The sequence below is a fragment of the Engraulis encrasicolus genome, chromosome 21 (genome assembly GCF_034702125.1).
Source record: "Engraulis encrasicolus isolate BLACKSEA-1 chromosome 21, IST_EnEncr_1.0, whole genome shotgun sequence".
In the NCBI taxonomy this organism is placed as follows: Eukaryota; Metazoa; Chordata; class Actinopteri; order Clupeiformes; family Engraulidae; genus Engraulis; species Engraulis encrasicolus.
The window spans coordinates 11,314,945-11,332,488 of NC_085877.1; the positions used below are offsets into that span (position 1 = coordinate 11,314,945).

At 42.3% G+C, this 17,544-nt stretch overlaps 1 protein-coding gene across 1 annotated transcript; it reads right to left on the minus strand.

Moving 5' to 3' along the window:
- Positions 1-1,007: 1,007 nt before the first annotated feature.
- Positions 1,008-16,964, minus strand: si:dkey-85k7.12 (up-regulator of cell proliferation). Its single transcript, XM_063187653.1, has 6 exons — positions 16,889-16,964; positions 16,469-16,586; positions 11,393-11,647; positions 7,916-8,176; positions 3,718-7,551; positions 1,008-1,060 (listed from the first exon to the last, which is right to left on the minus strand). Exons 1-6 carry the CDS (start codon positions 16,910-16,912, stop codon positions 1,008-1,010), a joined length of 4,545 nt encoding a protein of 1,514 aa, XP_063043723.1. The 5' UTR covers positions 16,913-16,964.
- Positions 16,965-17,544: the final 580 nt, after the last annotated feature.

Here is a 17,544-nt window from a genome sequence, read left to right on the forward strand (position 1 = left end):
TTTTAATTTTTAATATTGATGTTCATCCATTTGTTAAGCACTTTGAGCTGCATGCCTTGTATGATACTGTGCTATACAAATAGTTATTATTATTATTATTATTATTATTATTATTATTATTATCATCGTAATTATTAATAATAATAATAATAATAATAATAATAATAATAATAATAATATTATTGTTGTTGTTATTATGTGTGCGTGTGTCAGTGTCCCATTAGGATATATAAAATAATTATAATGTTCATAGATGCAATATATTATTATGCAGTTATTAACTAATGGGAATATTGTTTAGCTGATTGTGGTTTATTTTGGTGCACATTAATTAATCAATTATTTATTTTGATGTGCTATACTTTTTATGCCAAGTTTCCACGGCCCCCCTAGCATCCCTTTGCGGCCCCCCTGGTGTCCCCTGGCCCCCACTTTGAAAATCACTGCCTATGGATCCCATAGATAGGATGCCCCTTTATGGAAAAGCGCATCTTTTGGAATGGAATCCAATAAAAAAGAGAGGTCCACAAGGAGGTCCCACCAACAAAACTTAGGGAATTACTGCTGTAGGCTATTTATGTGAATGTCTGGAAAATCAACTATCAAAGGCCCTTGTCTTTCTATTTGTCTGTTAATTTGTGGTACTACAGGACAACTGCATTAATTTGAACATTTAGCCCATTTTCTGAATTGTCTTCAATAAAGTAAAGTGGTCCTGCGGCTGTCTCCGTTATGGCTAATTTGGATTTTGTCTCAACTGGCTTTATCTATGGGCATGGCCAAATCTGTTCTGAAAACTACCCATAATGTTACCACAATGACATTTTCTCACAACAAAAACAATGTAGGCCTACTGTACATTTCATGAATTTTATTAATTGTACCAAATAGCATGTACAGGCAAAATAAGTTTAAAAAAATTGAAAAGGAAAAAAAGGTAGAATGAATATTGTAAGTGCTGAAAGCAAAAACTGTACTAGTGTATATATGTATGATTTCAATTTTGTTCACCCATAAACTTGACAGATGTCACAAATAAGGGTGATCATCCCAATGTAGGCTACATGTACACAATGAAAGACAAACCTCATGAGAAAACACAGATATAAAGACAGTACCAACAATGTACTCATTCCAAACATCATTATTGCTTAAACCAATGCATAATGGATTTTTTTTTTCAATCAACCAGAAGCTTTTTTTAATGAACTTACTTTACTGAATGTAAACCAAAAATAAGGAAAGCATTAAATCAACAGAAATTCATTGACAAATCCCTTTCAACTGCATCCATTCATCAATCCATTCATGATTTATTTTATACTAAAGGACTCTTGAAGACTTTTCTCTGCCTGTTCCATTGTGATTTGGTTCCATGCGGGAGGAATGTCACCTGGCTTTGCTTCATAGCTTTTCGCAAACTCTTTGTTGAATTTTGCCATGACAAACTTCCAATAGTCAGAGGCCTGAATGCTTGGATCTGCAGGAATGTGCCATTCAGGGAAAATTTCTCTGTATTTCTTGAAAGGGTGATAGCTGTACTTTGTCTCAAAGCAGCGAAATTTTGCCTCACTGTGCACAGCTGAAGAGCAAATGTCAGTTACAAGTTTTTCAGAGCGTATAAATCTGTAAGTGCCAAGTCCTTCAGGCCTGTGAATTGAAGCACAGTGTTCTTTGTGGGTGTCTCCACCAGCCTCACAGGGTGCCTTACAGAATGGGCACTGCTCGCCACATCCAAAGACTCGTTTGAATAACTCTTCCTCTGGCTTCATCTTTAGAGTGCCTAACCTTGTGTGAATATCCTGTTGTACAAACTTATTTTTCAATGACATTTCAATGTCTTGGGTGAACTCTGTGAGGCTATGTGCAAATGGCAACACCTTTGCATCATTGAGAGCCAAGACCTCCTCAAGTGCATCCTTAGGAATGGCCAGTTGTTCTTCCAGTTCAATGCAAATGTTCTGAATTAATTCTTTAGCAGTGGCCCCTGGATCTGTTTGCTCCAAGGCACTCTGAATAGCCTGCAAGATTTCTGATGAGATTGTTTTGAGGTATCTGTCTTCAAGTTGAGACATCTTGTTTCCACTGGCAAAGTGATCCAAGATACACCCATAGATCCAGTCTTTGACAAAAGCTTCATAAGACGTAATGTACTTCACATAGGTTTCAGAGTTACATTCAGGGCTCTAAATTAACTTTTTCCACCACCAGCCAATTTGGCTAGTAGACCTTTTTTCTTACTAGCCAAATGGAAGGTCAACTAGCCAGTTTTTATCTCATCAAAATAAACCATGCGTTAATTATGTTGCTTTTAATTATTCCATTAAACTATATCCTTAACAAAGATAAACAATATAAACATTACAGTCAACATATTTCACTGTTCAGTTTATTCTATAATTATTTAGTAATTATTTTTATTACCTGCATTTTCATTATTTTTTATTCAATTTCCTCTGAAAACAGTGAATTGCATCACACATGCCTCTCACATACCAGACCTACGGTGGACCATATACTGTACAGACAGCCAAACACTAACCTATTACACCATCACCCAAACCTCACATGCAGTATAGGCCTACACCTCACACAAAAACAGCATGCCTTCAACACACATGTTGCACACATACCAGACTTTCAACATACACTAGCCAAACACACACAACCGAACACTACAAAACCTCATATCCCCCACACAGTATCACTTAAACTTCACACACAGTAGGCCAAATGCCATGGACAATGCACAGAAGAGAGGGGTGGAGAGGAGAAGAGGAGGACAAACACACACACACAGACACACAGACACACACACAGCCAACTCAGTGCGATGTGTATGATGTCTGCATTGTGTGTTTCTTTATGCTGCTGCTGCTGCTTCACACCTTTAGGTTCCTGCAGGATTAATACTTGCTTCACTCTAATATCATGCGCTTGGAATGACAATAATTAGGCTACGCTATGTCTAAACTAGTAGACATCCAATAACATCACGGAGACCACCAGCTTTTACTTTGCTACTTTCATAGCGTCGCTAGTTTTTTGTTAGCGTTTTTTTTTTCACTTACTCGGTCATCCATGTCAAACTCGTGCATGGTCTTTCCGATGGCGTGGGCATTATTAGGAAACGACAACTCCATCTTAGGTAGTTGCGAGGACCTCGCAAATATCAGACGACTTCTGACAGCAGGGCTACACGGTTTTGACAGACAGCTGTCATGCTCCTCCACTCATGCCGTTTTCGCTCCACCACCACCACTCCATTTCAGCGTCACTACAGTTGGAAGTTGCATTCACCGACACATAACCTTGCTCTAACCACTGCCACATTCTTTTTCACCCGTCCAAAACCTACAAAACCGAAGTAATCCGCGCTAGTACGCTCATTGAAAATATTTGATCAACAGTAGTTCCAGCGCGGGCATCTAACACGCAGCCAATGAATGTGAAGCTGCGTTATTGTGATTAACGGCCAGCCAATGGGTGTGGGCTACATCATGACGGTAGGCCTAATGTTTATGGGTAATGTAGGCGCCGTTTTACGTTCATCAGACGGCAGTCAGCCACAGATCTGTGCTGGCAGCTGTTTGACGTTCGGGCGCGCGCTAGAGTCTACCGGCCAAATTGGCTAGTGGATGATTTTTTCTACTAGCCAAAATGGATTTTCACCCGCATTTGGCGTGTTGGCGTGCGTTAATTTAGAGCCCTGGTTACATTCCACAAGCAGCTCCTTCAGGAGTGAGTATTGAAAAAATGATCTGGTGCTGAACTGAAGTGCATTCTTTCCGACCAATATTTCATCAACTATGTCTGGACCAAGGCTAGCAGCAACCCAGGTCTCTATAGCAGGTCTGAGGCACAAATTTGCGAACTCATCTGCTTTTCTCTGACATTGGTCTCGCTCATTGTACAGGTCTTTGAAGTCTGCAAAATATTTTCCCTTTAACTGCTTAATACACCTGCAAGGATCATTGTATTCTATGAAACGGTCATGCATACCCTGAAAAGTTCTGGCAGCAGTCCCACAGATGTGGAGTTTCAGAGAAATTTCAAATTTTTCACTTGTATAAAGCTTTTTGTTGCCAATCACGGCATCATCAATCATGTGCAAAATCTCTTGTATGTAATTTTCATGATAATCACCTTTCCCTTGAGAAATTTCTTCAATAAATGCCACACACTTGGCTATCACATCGTCTGTTATCTGCTGGGTATTCTTTCTGTGATCTTCAAAAGAAAACACAGACCCAATATGACGAATAACTCTATGAACGAATTTTTCTTGGGTAACGGTGAAAGATGTTTTACCACACTCAAGTAAATTGGCATTGTTCATCATTTCCTGCACAGAGCCTCCTTTCTGTTTCATATTTGACCTCAGGTAGTGTGATATATTACTGGAGATGTCCTTACGCTCTAATCCACGGAATTCCAGCTTAGCAACAGTTTCTTTCCACACATTTTCAAAGTCTCTTTTCAGTTCTTCATCAGTCTTCCTTGAACTGCTGGTCTTACATTTTTCAACAAGCTCACGAACTTTCTCTTCCATCAAGTCAGCATTTGTTTTCTTAATGTTCTCCAATTTATTCATCGCCTTCCTCATAGACACAGCAAGATCAAGTTTGGCAAAGACAGAGTTCTCCAATTCCCTTCGAAGACATTTTGCACTGGTGCTGAATTCCTCTCTGTATCGCTCCACCAGATGGACATGACCCCCTGTCTGCTTAAAGTACTCTGTCAGGTTGTTGAGAATGGTTTTCTCCCTTTGGTCAAGTTCTGTGATGCCTTTTGTCTTCAACTGACACAGAAAGGAACTAATGTCAGATTGGTCCGATTCCATCCTAGTGACTTCAAAGTTGGAGACCTTAGTTTCGGCACTGCTGAGCCATTTGTACATGTCCTTTTTGAACGCCCATTCCCATTTGTTATACTCTGTGCAGAGTTGCATGTAGGCATCTGCCACTAGACTGTTTCTGAAGCTGAAAATGAAATTCTCATATTTTACAGCATTCCAAAGACTCTTTGTCCACTCCAGAAATTCCCTGATGTTGCCAGATGTCTTACAGTCTCCAAACACTTGAATCATGTTCTTTTTGAAATCATTGACAGCCTCACTGTAACCAGCATTGACGGGAGCCATGGGAGGATTGCCGTGCCACAGTCCTGGAATATACCAGTTCCCTTTCTCTGGGTCATACTCCATCACGTCTGTAAACTTCTGGTTCTCCTCTTTGCCCTCCATTTTGGCTGCTGCCTGAGTCATCTCATCTAGTTGCTGTAGAAGGAGTTTCCTGTCTCTCAGGTTTTTGTCATGTGCAGAGACATCTGCCACATTCTGGTGCACAAACTGACAGATTGGTTTCTTGCCCACCTCCTTCATCCTTAAAAAAGCATGCACCACAATCTGGAGAATGTCCTTCATCTCCGTGGAGTTCTCCATGGCGATATTGATTATTGTGACATCACTGAGTCCAATCACAAGTGTGGCCAACTCATTGTCGTGTTCGTAACTGTCATCTAGCTGTGCCAACTCAGGAGACTTAAGTCCCTCTGTGTCAATGATCACCAAGTAATCACACTTCATCTGATCACAGAGGTCCTCACTGACTTTTATGAGCAACATGAATGCTCCCCTAGTACATCTGCCACTGCTAACAGCAAACTGTACTCCGAACATTGTGTTCAGCAGAGTGGATTTGCCAGTGCTCTGCACCCCGAGGACGGTGACCACAAGGATCCTGTTTCTGGGCTTTACTATGCAATCAAGCTCCAGCAGTACATCCTTCACCCATTTGAGAGGGATGTTGGAGGCATCACCATCTACAAGTTCCAGAGGAAAGCCATCCAGCAGTAACCTGGCACAAAGTCCAGGCAAGTGCATCATTTGCTGCCTGGCTGGATGATCTTTTGGAAACGTCAAGACAGATTCATACAGTTGACCCATCTCTCGCACAAAGTGTTCAATTCCCAAAGAGCTGTTGGAAATTTGTTTGTCAATTTCCTGGATTTCCTCTCTGTTTTCAATAGAATCCTTGCATTTTTCTTTGTACTGTTCTCGAAGTCCTGTCAGACTTTCACGAGACAAGTTGTCCAAGTTCATCCTCATCCATTTCAAGAAATAAAACTTTTCCAATCTAGAAGTTGATAATGCATTTATGAAACATGTCATGGGCTCTGACATGTCGTGGCTACGTTGCTCTGCCCTCAGGTGCTTCTTTTGTGTATGGAGTTCACTCTTGTAGTGCTCAATGTTTTGATCCCCTGCTTTCCTAAGTCTGCACTCCTCTTTTTCAAGTTTTGCAAGCTCCTTCCAGATCCTTCCTTGTAAGGGGAGTGCAGTCTCCTTGAACTGTGATGTGTCCTTAATTTTCGAGGTGATTTCAAGTGCATTAACTTTCGCTTTCTGACATTCCTGTGCATCTTCATCCACATGAATGCCAAGCTCATGGGCAACTTCGGCCATTTGTTCCAACTGCATTTTCAACGGGTTAGCATTTAGACAGGTTGTCAACATTGAATGCAGATTTTTCACAAAGTCTGCATCATTCATTTGTTTGCCTTTCAACATGATGTTGGTTTTCTTCAAGTTTAATTCAGAGGCTACCCTCTTCAAAGCATTCATATTGAAAGTCTTGTCTTGCATATTGCCCACCAAAAACAACTGTGCTCTGTGATGCTGGGTTGTCACAATTGTATGATCTATGTCCAAACTGTCAAAAAAGACAAAAACCGCTGAGGATGTCTGACACAAGAAGGAGTATTGTGTTTCAAATGAGCGAATGTCTCCTCTCAAGTTGGCCACAGCAACTGGCTCAGGGAAAATGTCAATGTTTTTGTTGCCACAAGGTAGGTACCAGCTTATCTCCACCAATCCATTGGAGATCTTGCGTGGAGTGTCCCCACAGTCCATATTGTGGTGAAGGAAGGTGTCGTGGTACTGCTGGGGGTTGCTAAACAACTTGTTTAGGATTTGTGACTTTGAAAAGCTGCATTCTCCTAGCCTGACAAAAGACACCATTGGCAGATGTGAAAGGACAATTCTCTCCTCTACAAATCCTCTGCAGTCTTGCAAAGAGTGTGGCCTGAATTTCTTCACAATGTCCCTTAAAGCCCACAGCATAAGCATTGGTTGGTTTTTGTGAAGAGATGGCAGAAGCAAAGGCACAGAGAACTGACACATGGACATTTTCAAAGCCATTTCCTGCTGGAAAAAGCCATCAGAGCACAGGAACAAAGCTGTCACTAAGTCTAAAGGGTTGACAACATCTTTAGTGCCCTCGCAATTCACCAAGCTGTCTAGCTCACTATACATGTCAAACTCTGCACTGTCTAAGCTTGCATCGATAGGGTTTGAGCATTTAACACCTCTAGCTGTGACATTGACCATCATAAGTCTCTTTAAGAAACACCATGGCAAGGATGATAGAGAGGTAGCTGGTTCATCGCTGATGGTCTTCTTGTTGATTTCAAGGACGGCGCTGAGGGAAAGCTTGTCGGTATAGTGGTTCATCAACCCCAAATCATGCAGCAGGCCTTCCAGACTGGTCTCTGAATAGAACAGAGTCAACGTCATTAACCTTGCCTGTGCTAACATTATAGTTACCCTATGTGCTTTTTTTCAACAGGTTAGTATACATGCGCAGTACATGGGGTTTAAAAACATTCAAGTTATTTGTATAAACTCATTATCACTTATAAAGGAGACTTGGCCAGTTAAACCCAGGCCATTTTTCGACTTTTTTAATGTCATTACATTAATCTGCCTATGTCTGCTAATGTACCCCAGTATTATTGTTAGTGGCATATCTTACAGACCACCCTACAAGCATGCAATAGTAGTGCATGTAAAAAAAAGTTTTTTTTTGTTTAAAAAAGGATCGAAAATGTCAACAGAAAAGGACTATTCACTTACTTGTCTGCGCCTGTCTAGTGGTCATTTTGCTCTCCATGCCATTCTGAAGGACACAGGTGATCTTCATGGAGTACTGCACACCTGGCGAGAGGTTGCTGAACACGATACTCTCAGATGTGGTCTTCTTATCCTGAATCAAGGTGTCACCTTGCCAGCAGGTCACGTGGTACTGCCACACCTGGAAATCAGGTGACTCCCAGGTGAGGGTCAATGAGTCTGCAGTGATATGGCTCACTTGGACTCTCTCTGGAGGTATTGGCTCTGAAATTGGGTAAAAGCACATCATTTTACTTTATATGAGTCATCTCAGTTGTGTAAGTCAAAAGAGACAAGTTTCACTCAATACCTTTGCAGGAATTTAAATAATTCACTCTTTTTTTAAAGGTACACTGTGCAGGAAATGGTCAAAAAAGGTACTGCAACTATGCTGCTCATTGAAACTGGGTTGCCTATTGCCAAATTTGATCTTTTGATGAAAGTTTACAAAGTAATAAACCAATATTTTCTAGTATGGCCCAAGTACAGACATTTTTGCAGCTAAAAATGGCTATATTTATAGAAATTCAAAATGGCAGACCATGGAGAAGATCCCCCTCATAGAGGTAGAACATAACACTAGAGAGGACACAGCAATTTGCGACAGCACGGGGAAATGGCAGCTGGAGCTTCCCAACTTCCGTAGGTAGTGTAGGTACTTTCAGGCAATGCAAGTCAATGGAGAACACGCCCACCCCTGTCAAGAAATTAACTAAAACTGTGTAAATATGAAGTAACACTTTAATCAAAGACCAGATTTGAAATGTCAGGCTAAATATCTACTTAAATCATATGGGTCGATAAAATACATTTAAAAATCAAATAATATCTTTTATGAACATAGTTAGCAACACACTTCAACTATTGTCCTTGTATAGTGTGTTGATGGACATTTTCACATGATTAAGCCATTTTTGACAGAGGTGAGCCTCGTTCTCCATTAATTTCCATTTCTCTGATCTACCTACAGATAATGGCTGCTACAGATTGCCGTAAAAAGGGGGGCGGGGTCCTCTCTAGTGTTATTTTCTACCTCTATGATCCCCCTTTTCATGTATGAAAAGTGCAATTTTTCCAGTCATAATGAATACTTAGAATTTGATGGTGGTGGTAAGTATTCATGAAAAAGGTAACATAAGTGAATGGGTAGCATGAATTCTGGAAATAAACAACTAAAGTTCTTACACAGTGTACCTTTAAATGTCAATCAGGTTGTATTATCATCCTTCCTACATTATGTGTAAAAAAGATTCAGCTTATGTATCAATGGTAAGATTGTATTTGCTAGAGACTATGTAATGGAGTCTGTGATAAATATGTGTATTACATGTGAGTGGTTAGATTGTGGATCTTCCATTTAAGTGGTAAGACTGTGACTCTTCCATTTCATTGGTAAAATCGTGTCCCTTACGTACAGGGGCGGGTTAAGAAATCAATTAAGCGCACCTTGACCATAATCTGACATGCTAAGAGAACTATACACCGTATTTGGACATTACAATGATACACACCAAACCCCCATGCTATAGAGTGGGGCAGAATTACATACGTAGGCTACATAGTGTAACACATTTTTGGCAGGGGGTGCCGTGGGTCTGTGGAGGGGGGTTTTGTGTAAGGGGGTTTGGAAAAGTTTGGAATTCTTAGATGGAATTTCCTGCACTCTAATCAATTTTAGGCAAGATGGGACCAAGTCACTAATTTGCAAGTCGCAAGGAAGTCTCAAGCCCTTCCAATCAAGTCCGAGTCAAGTCATAAGTTCCACAAGACACATTTGACCAAGTCAAGTCCAAGTCATACCAAAGACAAGTCAAGTCCAACTCCAAGTATCATTTGTTCCTTAACAAGTCACCTTGCATTCTATGTGCAATATTGACAATTCCTTTTGGTCATAAATTCATTACCTCTCCACACTGCTTTTTATGTCCCCCTTTGCCAGTCATATCCCTTGCTTATGAATATAGACATGTGGTATACCATGATTTCATGCTTTTTTGAGCATGGTTTGGCATGGTTTTTGGTTTGACTAGGTTTAACTATAAAATGAACAATGGTTTTACCACGGTAATTATTCATTAAATTACACTTAGTTGCCGCTTCTTTTATCCAACGCACATATTGGGCACAGTCCTTGGAGCCATGTGGGGTTAGGTGCCTTGCTCAAGGGCACTTCAGTTATGGATGGAGGTGTGGGGAGAGGTAGGCCTAAGGGTGAGATTCAAACCTGCAACTCTGTGATCTTCAGTCCAACCAACCTAACCTTTACACCACGGCTGCAAACAAGTTTTCATGTTTTTTGGGGGGGTGACCATGCAACCCACAATTAACCATGGCTTTCTGAGCATGGTTTGTGACTATGGTTAAACCATAGACACAAACCATGTTGACAAAAAGCATGAAAACCATGAATAACTATGATCAATGGTTAGTCAGGAACCATGGTTTTCATGGTTACCAAAAAAACATGGATAAGACATAGTGAAACTATGGATGGTTCAGAGTAATTAGAGAGACCATGGTTACTACAGTAAAACCAGGATTACTACAGTAAAACCATGGACAATTTTCGTAAGGGGTTTACACAAAAATAGTAGTCCTACTGATACTGTTCAAGGGTAAATCGATTTTTCTTTCTTTCATGCATTTTTTTCACACACAAATGCAAAAAAGATTGACATATTCAGACTTGGAATGCTGTCAAGTCAAGTCCAGTCCCAAGTCAATAGTGTACAAGTCAAGTCAAGTCACAAGTCATTCCTAATATTGGCAAGTCAAGTCTCAAGTCAAGTCATTTGTCACTCAAGTCACAAGTCACAAGTCCACATCTCTGACAAAATTATTGTAACATGGCCATGCATGTGATGCTATGTTGAGATTACGTCATCAGGCATGACAGAAAGCCAAAAAGCGTCATTGCCGAATCCACCAAACACTAGGTAGGCTTACAGACAACACAGTCAGTTTTGTAGTAACTACAATTGATGGTAGCAACTCATGAACTCAAATAATTGGAAAGATGGATATTGCAAAGGTGAAGGCCGGTTTGAGTCGTGGCCATGGGGCAGAGGCGGCCTGGCCCCTTGGGGCTTCTGGCCCTTTGGGCCCCCCACCCTCAGACGGACCTGACTTGGCCTATGGGACTAAACCAGTTCATTGTACACTATATTGGCTGGCACATGAAGCACCTTGGAAAGATTATTATTGCGAAGGTGGTTTTGAAGGCCGGTTTGGGTCGTGGCTGTAGGGCCAAGTTGGCCTGGCCCCTTGGGGCCTCTGGCCCCCTGGGCCTGGGCCCGGTAGGCCCGTGCATTAATCCACCCCTGCTTACGTATGTGTAGGAGTAGGGATCATACATGTACATGCTCATGACAAGAGTATGGTTCTTACATGTAAATGGTGAGATACGGAAACACATGTGAATGGAAAGACTGTGGATCTTACGTGTAAAAGTCATCACAGTAAGAGGTGAGCTCCGGTGGCTCCTTGAGACAGAGGAGATGCTGAAGCTGTATTCGGTCCCAGGCTGCAGCTTCTCCACCTCTGTGTGGTTGGAGGAGGTGGTCCTGGACTCTGCCTGTCCATTGGCTGCAGACACACTCAGTTCAAAGCTCTCTATGCCTTCAGGAGGGTCCCAGATCAGGCCAACAGAGTGGGTAGTGACACTCTGGACCGTGAGGTCACCAGGTGCAGGGATACCTGATTTGAGAAAGGGAGGGAGATACGGTTACTTAGGTAACACTTTCTATGAACTCTCTCTTCATGAGGTGTTAATAATGCATTCATGAAGAGCTATGATGAATTCATAAAGCTTTATAATGATTGACATACAGCTTTCACAAGTAATTGTACATACTTATCTCTGCCCTTATATGGTAATTTTGTTATAGTAGGTTTTAAGCGTTAAGAATGGTCAGCGACATGGTGCATTATGAAGCCACATGCCTCTTGCCAACAGTCTCATCCCAACTCATCAGTTTCTGACTACCGTTGACCAGGCAGCAAATTAAAAAATGCTGTCTGGTAGTCAAAAATTGACACGTTTTTATGATGCACTGTAGCTCTTTCCTCTAAATAATGACCATGATGAAGTGTCTTATTTTTGGAAGGACATTGAAACTTTGTGGGCATGTAGTAGGTACATGTGTCTTCCCCAAGGATACTTCAGCCACAGAGGAGGGTACTAGAGAGTAGAGGAGGACATTTGATGGGAAATCAAGCGGGTCCCCTGGCATGGGAGAGGCTATATCATTTCTTTTTTCAAACAAGTTGTAGCAACTGGACGTTTTGGAGACTAGAACAGAAAAAAGTAAAACTTCTGACCAGATCTGACCAGGGTAGTTGAAAACAGCTAAAAAGCTATCAAATTCAGAAGTCTACTGTACAGTATATGAAAACACAAATTAGAGTTGTGTAGGTGCAAAGGCAAGTTTAGTTTTGTATTATTCACAAAATGCCAAGCTTCAACTTTTTTGGAATTGTGTGTTTTTTAGAAATTCAGAATTTGCCTGCTCAGATGGTGCCAGTATCCAATTTTTTCCTGATCATGGCCCAAGGTCCATTTTGCAAAGAAAGGTGATGCATCTTCAGGCATCTGAGGTCTGTAAACACTCTTTTCACATGACCTGGGTGGATGAAAACAGAGCCTTTCTGACAGAATCCAAAACTGTTCATTGCTGCGAATTGTTAGCCTGATAAACCAGACTAAATGTGAGATTGTATGTATGATTTAGTCTGGCCCCGATGAACAATACATCCGAAGATTGTTGATGACAACAACCCGTTGTCTTTCAATCCGTGTCTGTGCCTACAGGCCAACGCTCTGACCAATCAGCACAACTCACAATTACGGTACCCATCCATTTGTCAGTTTTACGCAAGCCGTACCAACGCATTCAATTCATTTTCAATGAAATGCGGCATATCGTCGTTACCGGACTCGCAATGCATGTTGGGATTCCGGCACGGCGAGCGTGGGTCCGGTGGCACGTCAAAAAGTTGAGCTCTCCTGAAAGTTATGCAAATTAGCAGTGGCTGACGGACTGCGTTACCCAATGACTGTTGATTACATGAAGATGTCCCATGATACCTGTGGTCATCACGAAGGTGCATTTCCCTCGGTAAAAGTAGATTTTTGACATCTGTCGAACTTTTGGATGTACAAAATATAGACTACAAGCATGTATGTTGCATGTGCTTATGATGCCTGGGTTCAAATGATTATGTTCGATTTCGACCATAAGCATAACAACACGAGGCCAAGCTGTGTGTGAAAAAAACACATGTGCCGAGTTCGGTAAGAGCATTTTGAACTGTAATTTAGGGGCAGTTGGTTTGCTATATGGATAAAAACGGCTAGAAATGTAGATTGATATACTTCCTGTATATAACTCCCGGGCCACACGAGCTGTAGTAGCAGTGCGTCGACACTGGGACATCCAGTACGTCGAGCTGCGATAACGTAACGCTATAATGGATCTCTAGCCGTACCATCAAAGAACGTTGTGGAAATAAATGAACGTAGAACATCTTCCTGAGCATGTTTCAACGAAAACCTCGAGTCTAATTCTTCCAAAACTGACGTCAAACGAGAGCTGTTCAATTATTCTTGTTGTTGTGTGTTCCACGGCATCGCAAGCTTCGTCGTCACTCCCTCAAAACCAAAGAAACTCAAGAGAAAGAACAATCTCTTGGCGATGCCATTTTCGTACTCCCCTGCACATGGTCAGTGGGGGCGACACCATGATGGATAATTTGTGGCCAAGTAACGGCAGCTGTTGGTCAGCAGTAATTGCTGGGGGTAATTAAGGACAGCTGACAGACATTCACGCTGTCCTATGACCTGTTCCACAGTGAATAACATTTCCGTACTCCCCTCGCCATCATTTCCTACTACGCTGTTATGACGTGAGTAAGCCCTCTTGTCTCAAGCCTCTTTGCCCAAAACCCTGCTTGCTTTGATTCAAAACAAATCTCTGCGCTGATTGGTTTGCCGGTTACGCGATTGGAGGACCAGGAATTAAATTGCAGCCCCGCCTTTCAACGAGATCAGGTCGTGCCTAAAGCGGCTGTCTTCCCATAGACTCTACATAGAACCACCACATTAACAGCCAAAAATAAGGACTAACGAACTATACTGCGGGGTAATCACCACGAATATGTAAACTATCAACTGTCTCGGTGGTGATAATCACAACAGTTTTACCATCTGTGATGTATATCTGAAGTTATTACTATGAACAGCAAGCCGTGTCATATTCCCTGCATTGCATCGCATTGCATTTGCTGTGTGCTACGCCCACTACTAGGCACTAACATTCGCAACGCTGAGCAGTACTGAGAAGCTAAAACAGCTAATTTTGCTAATGAGGAAGTCGGCCCTAGCACACAGCGGAGATTGCCTGACTCTGTCCTCTGTATGGCTCTGGGCAGACCACCTCGACGGATCTAGGCTAGACCAGTCGCAGGCAAAACATTTTTGCCGCCAGCGGGTGGCGCTAGTTTACAAGGCATGCAAATTGTAGTGAAGTGAAGTTTTGATTGGGGGCCGATCACAAGCAAGCAAGTGTTCTGAGTCTGAGAATGCCCGTTATTCAACATCCTCTGATTAGAATTTGGGGAGGAGAATGGAACAATCGTTTTTTGATTGCGCACCTGGACATGTAAACACAGGGCCGCCCTGTTTACTTTGCACCAAAGAAACTCGACACAGAAGAACAATCTCTCGGGGGGAAATGCATTGGCCATGGTGTAGTACGGGGGCGTTGCCTGAGGACACGAGTGGATGGAAAATTAACTCCCTTGCGCATGGTCATTGGTCAGTGGGTGCGATGGATAGAATTTCCCTACTCCGCAAAATCCGGAAACCCTGCGAAAATGTGCCGAAAGAGCATATCCGGTTGTCAGTGTTCTGTTTGTGGCCAAATTAACTGCAGCTGTTGGTCAGCAGTAATTGCTGGGGGTAATTAAGGACAGCTGACAAACATTCACGCTGTCCTATGACCTGTTCCACACTCCGACCCTCGCGGAAGTGGCATTGCATGCTTCCCTGATGCTTCCAATACTGACCGTAGAAGAAGAATAAAATTTCCGTACTCCCCTCGCCATAATTTCGTACTGTGCTGTTATGACGTCAGTAAGTCCTCCTGTGTCTACTCCCCTTGCTGTGAACGAACAATTGCATGCTGGTTAGGTTAATGGCTACAGGTGGAGCATGGGCATTGTGGGCAAACGTGATTGGTAAATGGGGTCGGGGAAGGTGTTTTTAAATGGGATATCGGACACAGACATGGGGAGGCTGGGAGAGCTGCGGAGAAAGACAGCCGGGCGAAAGAGCGATCCATGGAGGGGAGGCCGCCGTTGCCAGGAGCCGGCTGATGCAGGGGGTAACGCCGCGACCCGTATCTGGGTGGGGCCAGGCATGTATGGGATGGTAGGAGAACCGCATGGACTGAATGACTCAGAAGAAGCGCGATGGCATATTGCCAGAATTAAGGGTCGCTGCCTGGAGAACCCAGGGGGTGACGGACTACCCCCTAACTAAGTGCCAGTGCCTGGCCACCACGGCCTTCTAGAGTGAAGCCCCCCTCCCAGACGTGTAGCCGCTCCTGGCTTTCTCACCCTCTGTCTCTCTGTCGCTCTGTCTCTCTCTCTCGCCGCCACTCGATCACTCTTTCTCTATCTCTCTCTCTTTCTCTCGGCCCTAGAGACTGTTAGCTGCACTGCCAGAGACTACTCCAGCTACTGTAACCAAGGCCGAGTCGGCTGTTTCTCTTTTACTCCACTGAGTGCTGTGATGTGCTGTTTATTCCCTATAGTGTGACTTTGGATGCTGTGCTGATTCACGTGCCACTATAGCAGTCACACGCCGGTCTACAGTAGCCCTACCAAAAACCTCTGTACACTGTAGACGGCACCCATTCGTTCAAGTATCACCTACCACTGCATGGACTGAACCATTCAGACTACCGACTTTGCACTGAGGTGGGGTGAGGTCTCAAATGGTTGCTGCCTTGGCGTTTTAACATGGACTCATTGTAACCATTATTAAGTAAAATAGATACCTTTATAACTCATTTTCTGTGTCCTGGCACATTTGGTGTGTGTACCTGTGCCGCCTACAAACACGCGCCCCCTAGCTGCGACATATTCATAGACAAGTACCACCCTACGTCCCAAGATGGCAGCAGCAGCACACAAGAGAATGAGGAAAGTGGTCAGACTGAAACTTCCTTTTGCTCTAACAGTGTTTTCAAAGTTGTCTATTTCAAGCCTTAAAATATTTCCAATTGATACATTTTAAGGGGTGGGGGGGGGGGGGGGGGTGGGGGGGGGGGGGGGGGGGGCGGGGGGGGGGGGGGATATACATTAAATATTCAGTATTTCAGTATTTCCTATAGTAGGGATTGTCAAATGTAAATGTTATACTAAAATCACACATACCGGTATGTAAAGTTATTACAAAAGAACAAAAAATAACCATTTGACCACTTCATAGAAATACTTTGGGTGGGTGCTTACCATTTGATGATGCGGCTGTTTTTCTGTAGTCATCTTGTAATGACTGTGACATGAAAGACATGGACAGGCTGGCTTCATCATCATCATCTTCAAAGACGTCACTGGCATCCTCAAACGCCTTTGGAATAGACAACAAAATAAAGAATACAGGTGAACTGGATATCAGAGTCTGTGTTGAGAATACATAGTATATCTGTGCAGTGCTATATAAAACTCAGAAATATGTTACCATCCACAGCATTATGCTTACTAAATGAAGATAGGAGTTATTCGGTTAACTGTTTGGTTCTATTTCAGTTAAGAATACACATTGGATTAATAAAATTGTGTCATTAAAAAGATACTGACTAGCATGCATGTACACATAATTAAAATAACTTAAATGTTTACATAGGCCTGTAAAAAATGTGATCTACGTACCTCATCATCAGAGGCCTCAGCCATTGTACACTGTTCAGACAATCTGGTTCTCAGATATCAAAAGCCCTTTCTCCTGAGAGAAGAAATAAACCCGTTTATGTGTTGTTTCAGTTTCAGTTTATGATAAAACAAAACTAGAGGCAGGGCGGGGTTTCACAAACAAAATATATACCCTAGGCATTGACCATGGTTGCACCACCCCTGAGATATTTAAAAAGGCTAATGACCCTAAGGCAATTTAAAATGTTCCAAATTTCATAATTCAAAGACCATATTGCACAGTAGGCCCAGGTGTGATTGTGTAACGAATGAGAAAATAAAATAACTACACTACCATGTCTTGTAGCCAAGTGCTTTAGATTTTGTTTGTCAGCCAGTTCTGTAAATAATATTTCAGATTTTACAACTAGTTACTCTGTCTTAAATGTATATGGGAAACTCAATTCACAGCCATAAAAAGACAGCTTTTACTGAAAATGTTTTATTTCTGTCTCAATTCTGTTCAATAAAAAATAATCTGCGAGAGAAAGAGCAGAGTACTGTAATAGCCAATCTATACAACACTTATAAATCCATTTTTATAAATGGTAGGCTACTGTGTAAAATGCTCTGTGTACAGAGAAAATTTAACACTTAGAGAGTTGATTCAACACATT

Bases quoted from the DNA above. Each gene is read 5' to 3' on its own strand.
- si:dkey-85k7.12 (XM_063187653.1), bottom strand. From the start codon at position 16,912: ATGGCTGAGGCCTCTGATGATGAG. The intron at 11,648-16,468 runs GTAAGCACCCAC...TTCTCAAATCAG, and splicing joins AACAGCCGCATCATCAAATG to GTATCCCTGCACCTGGTGAC. The intron at 7,552-7,915 runs GTAAGTGAATAG...TGTTCTATTCAG, and splicing joins CACTAGACAGGCGCAGACAA to AGACCAGTCTGGAAGGCCTG.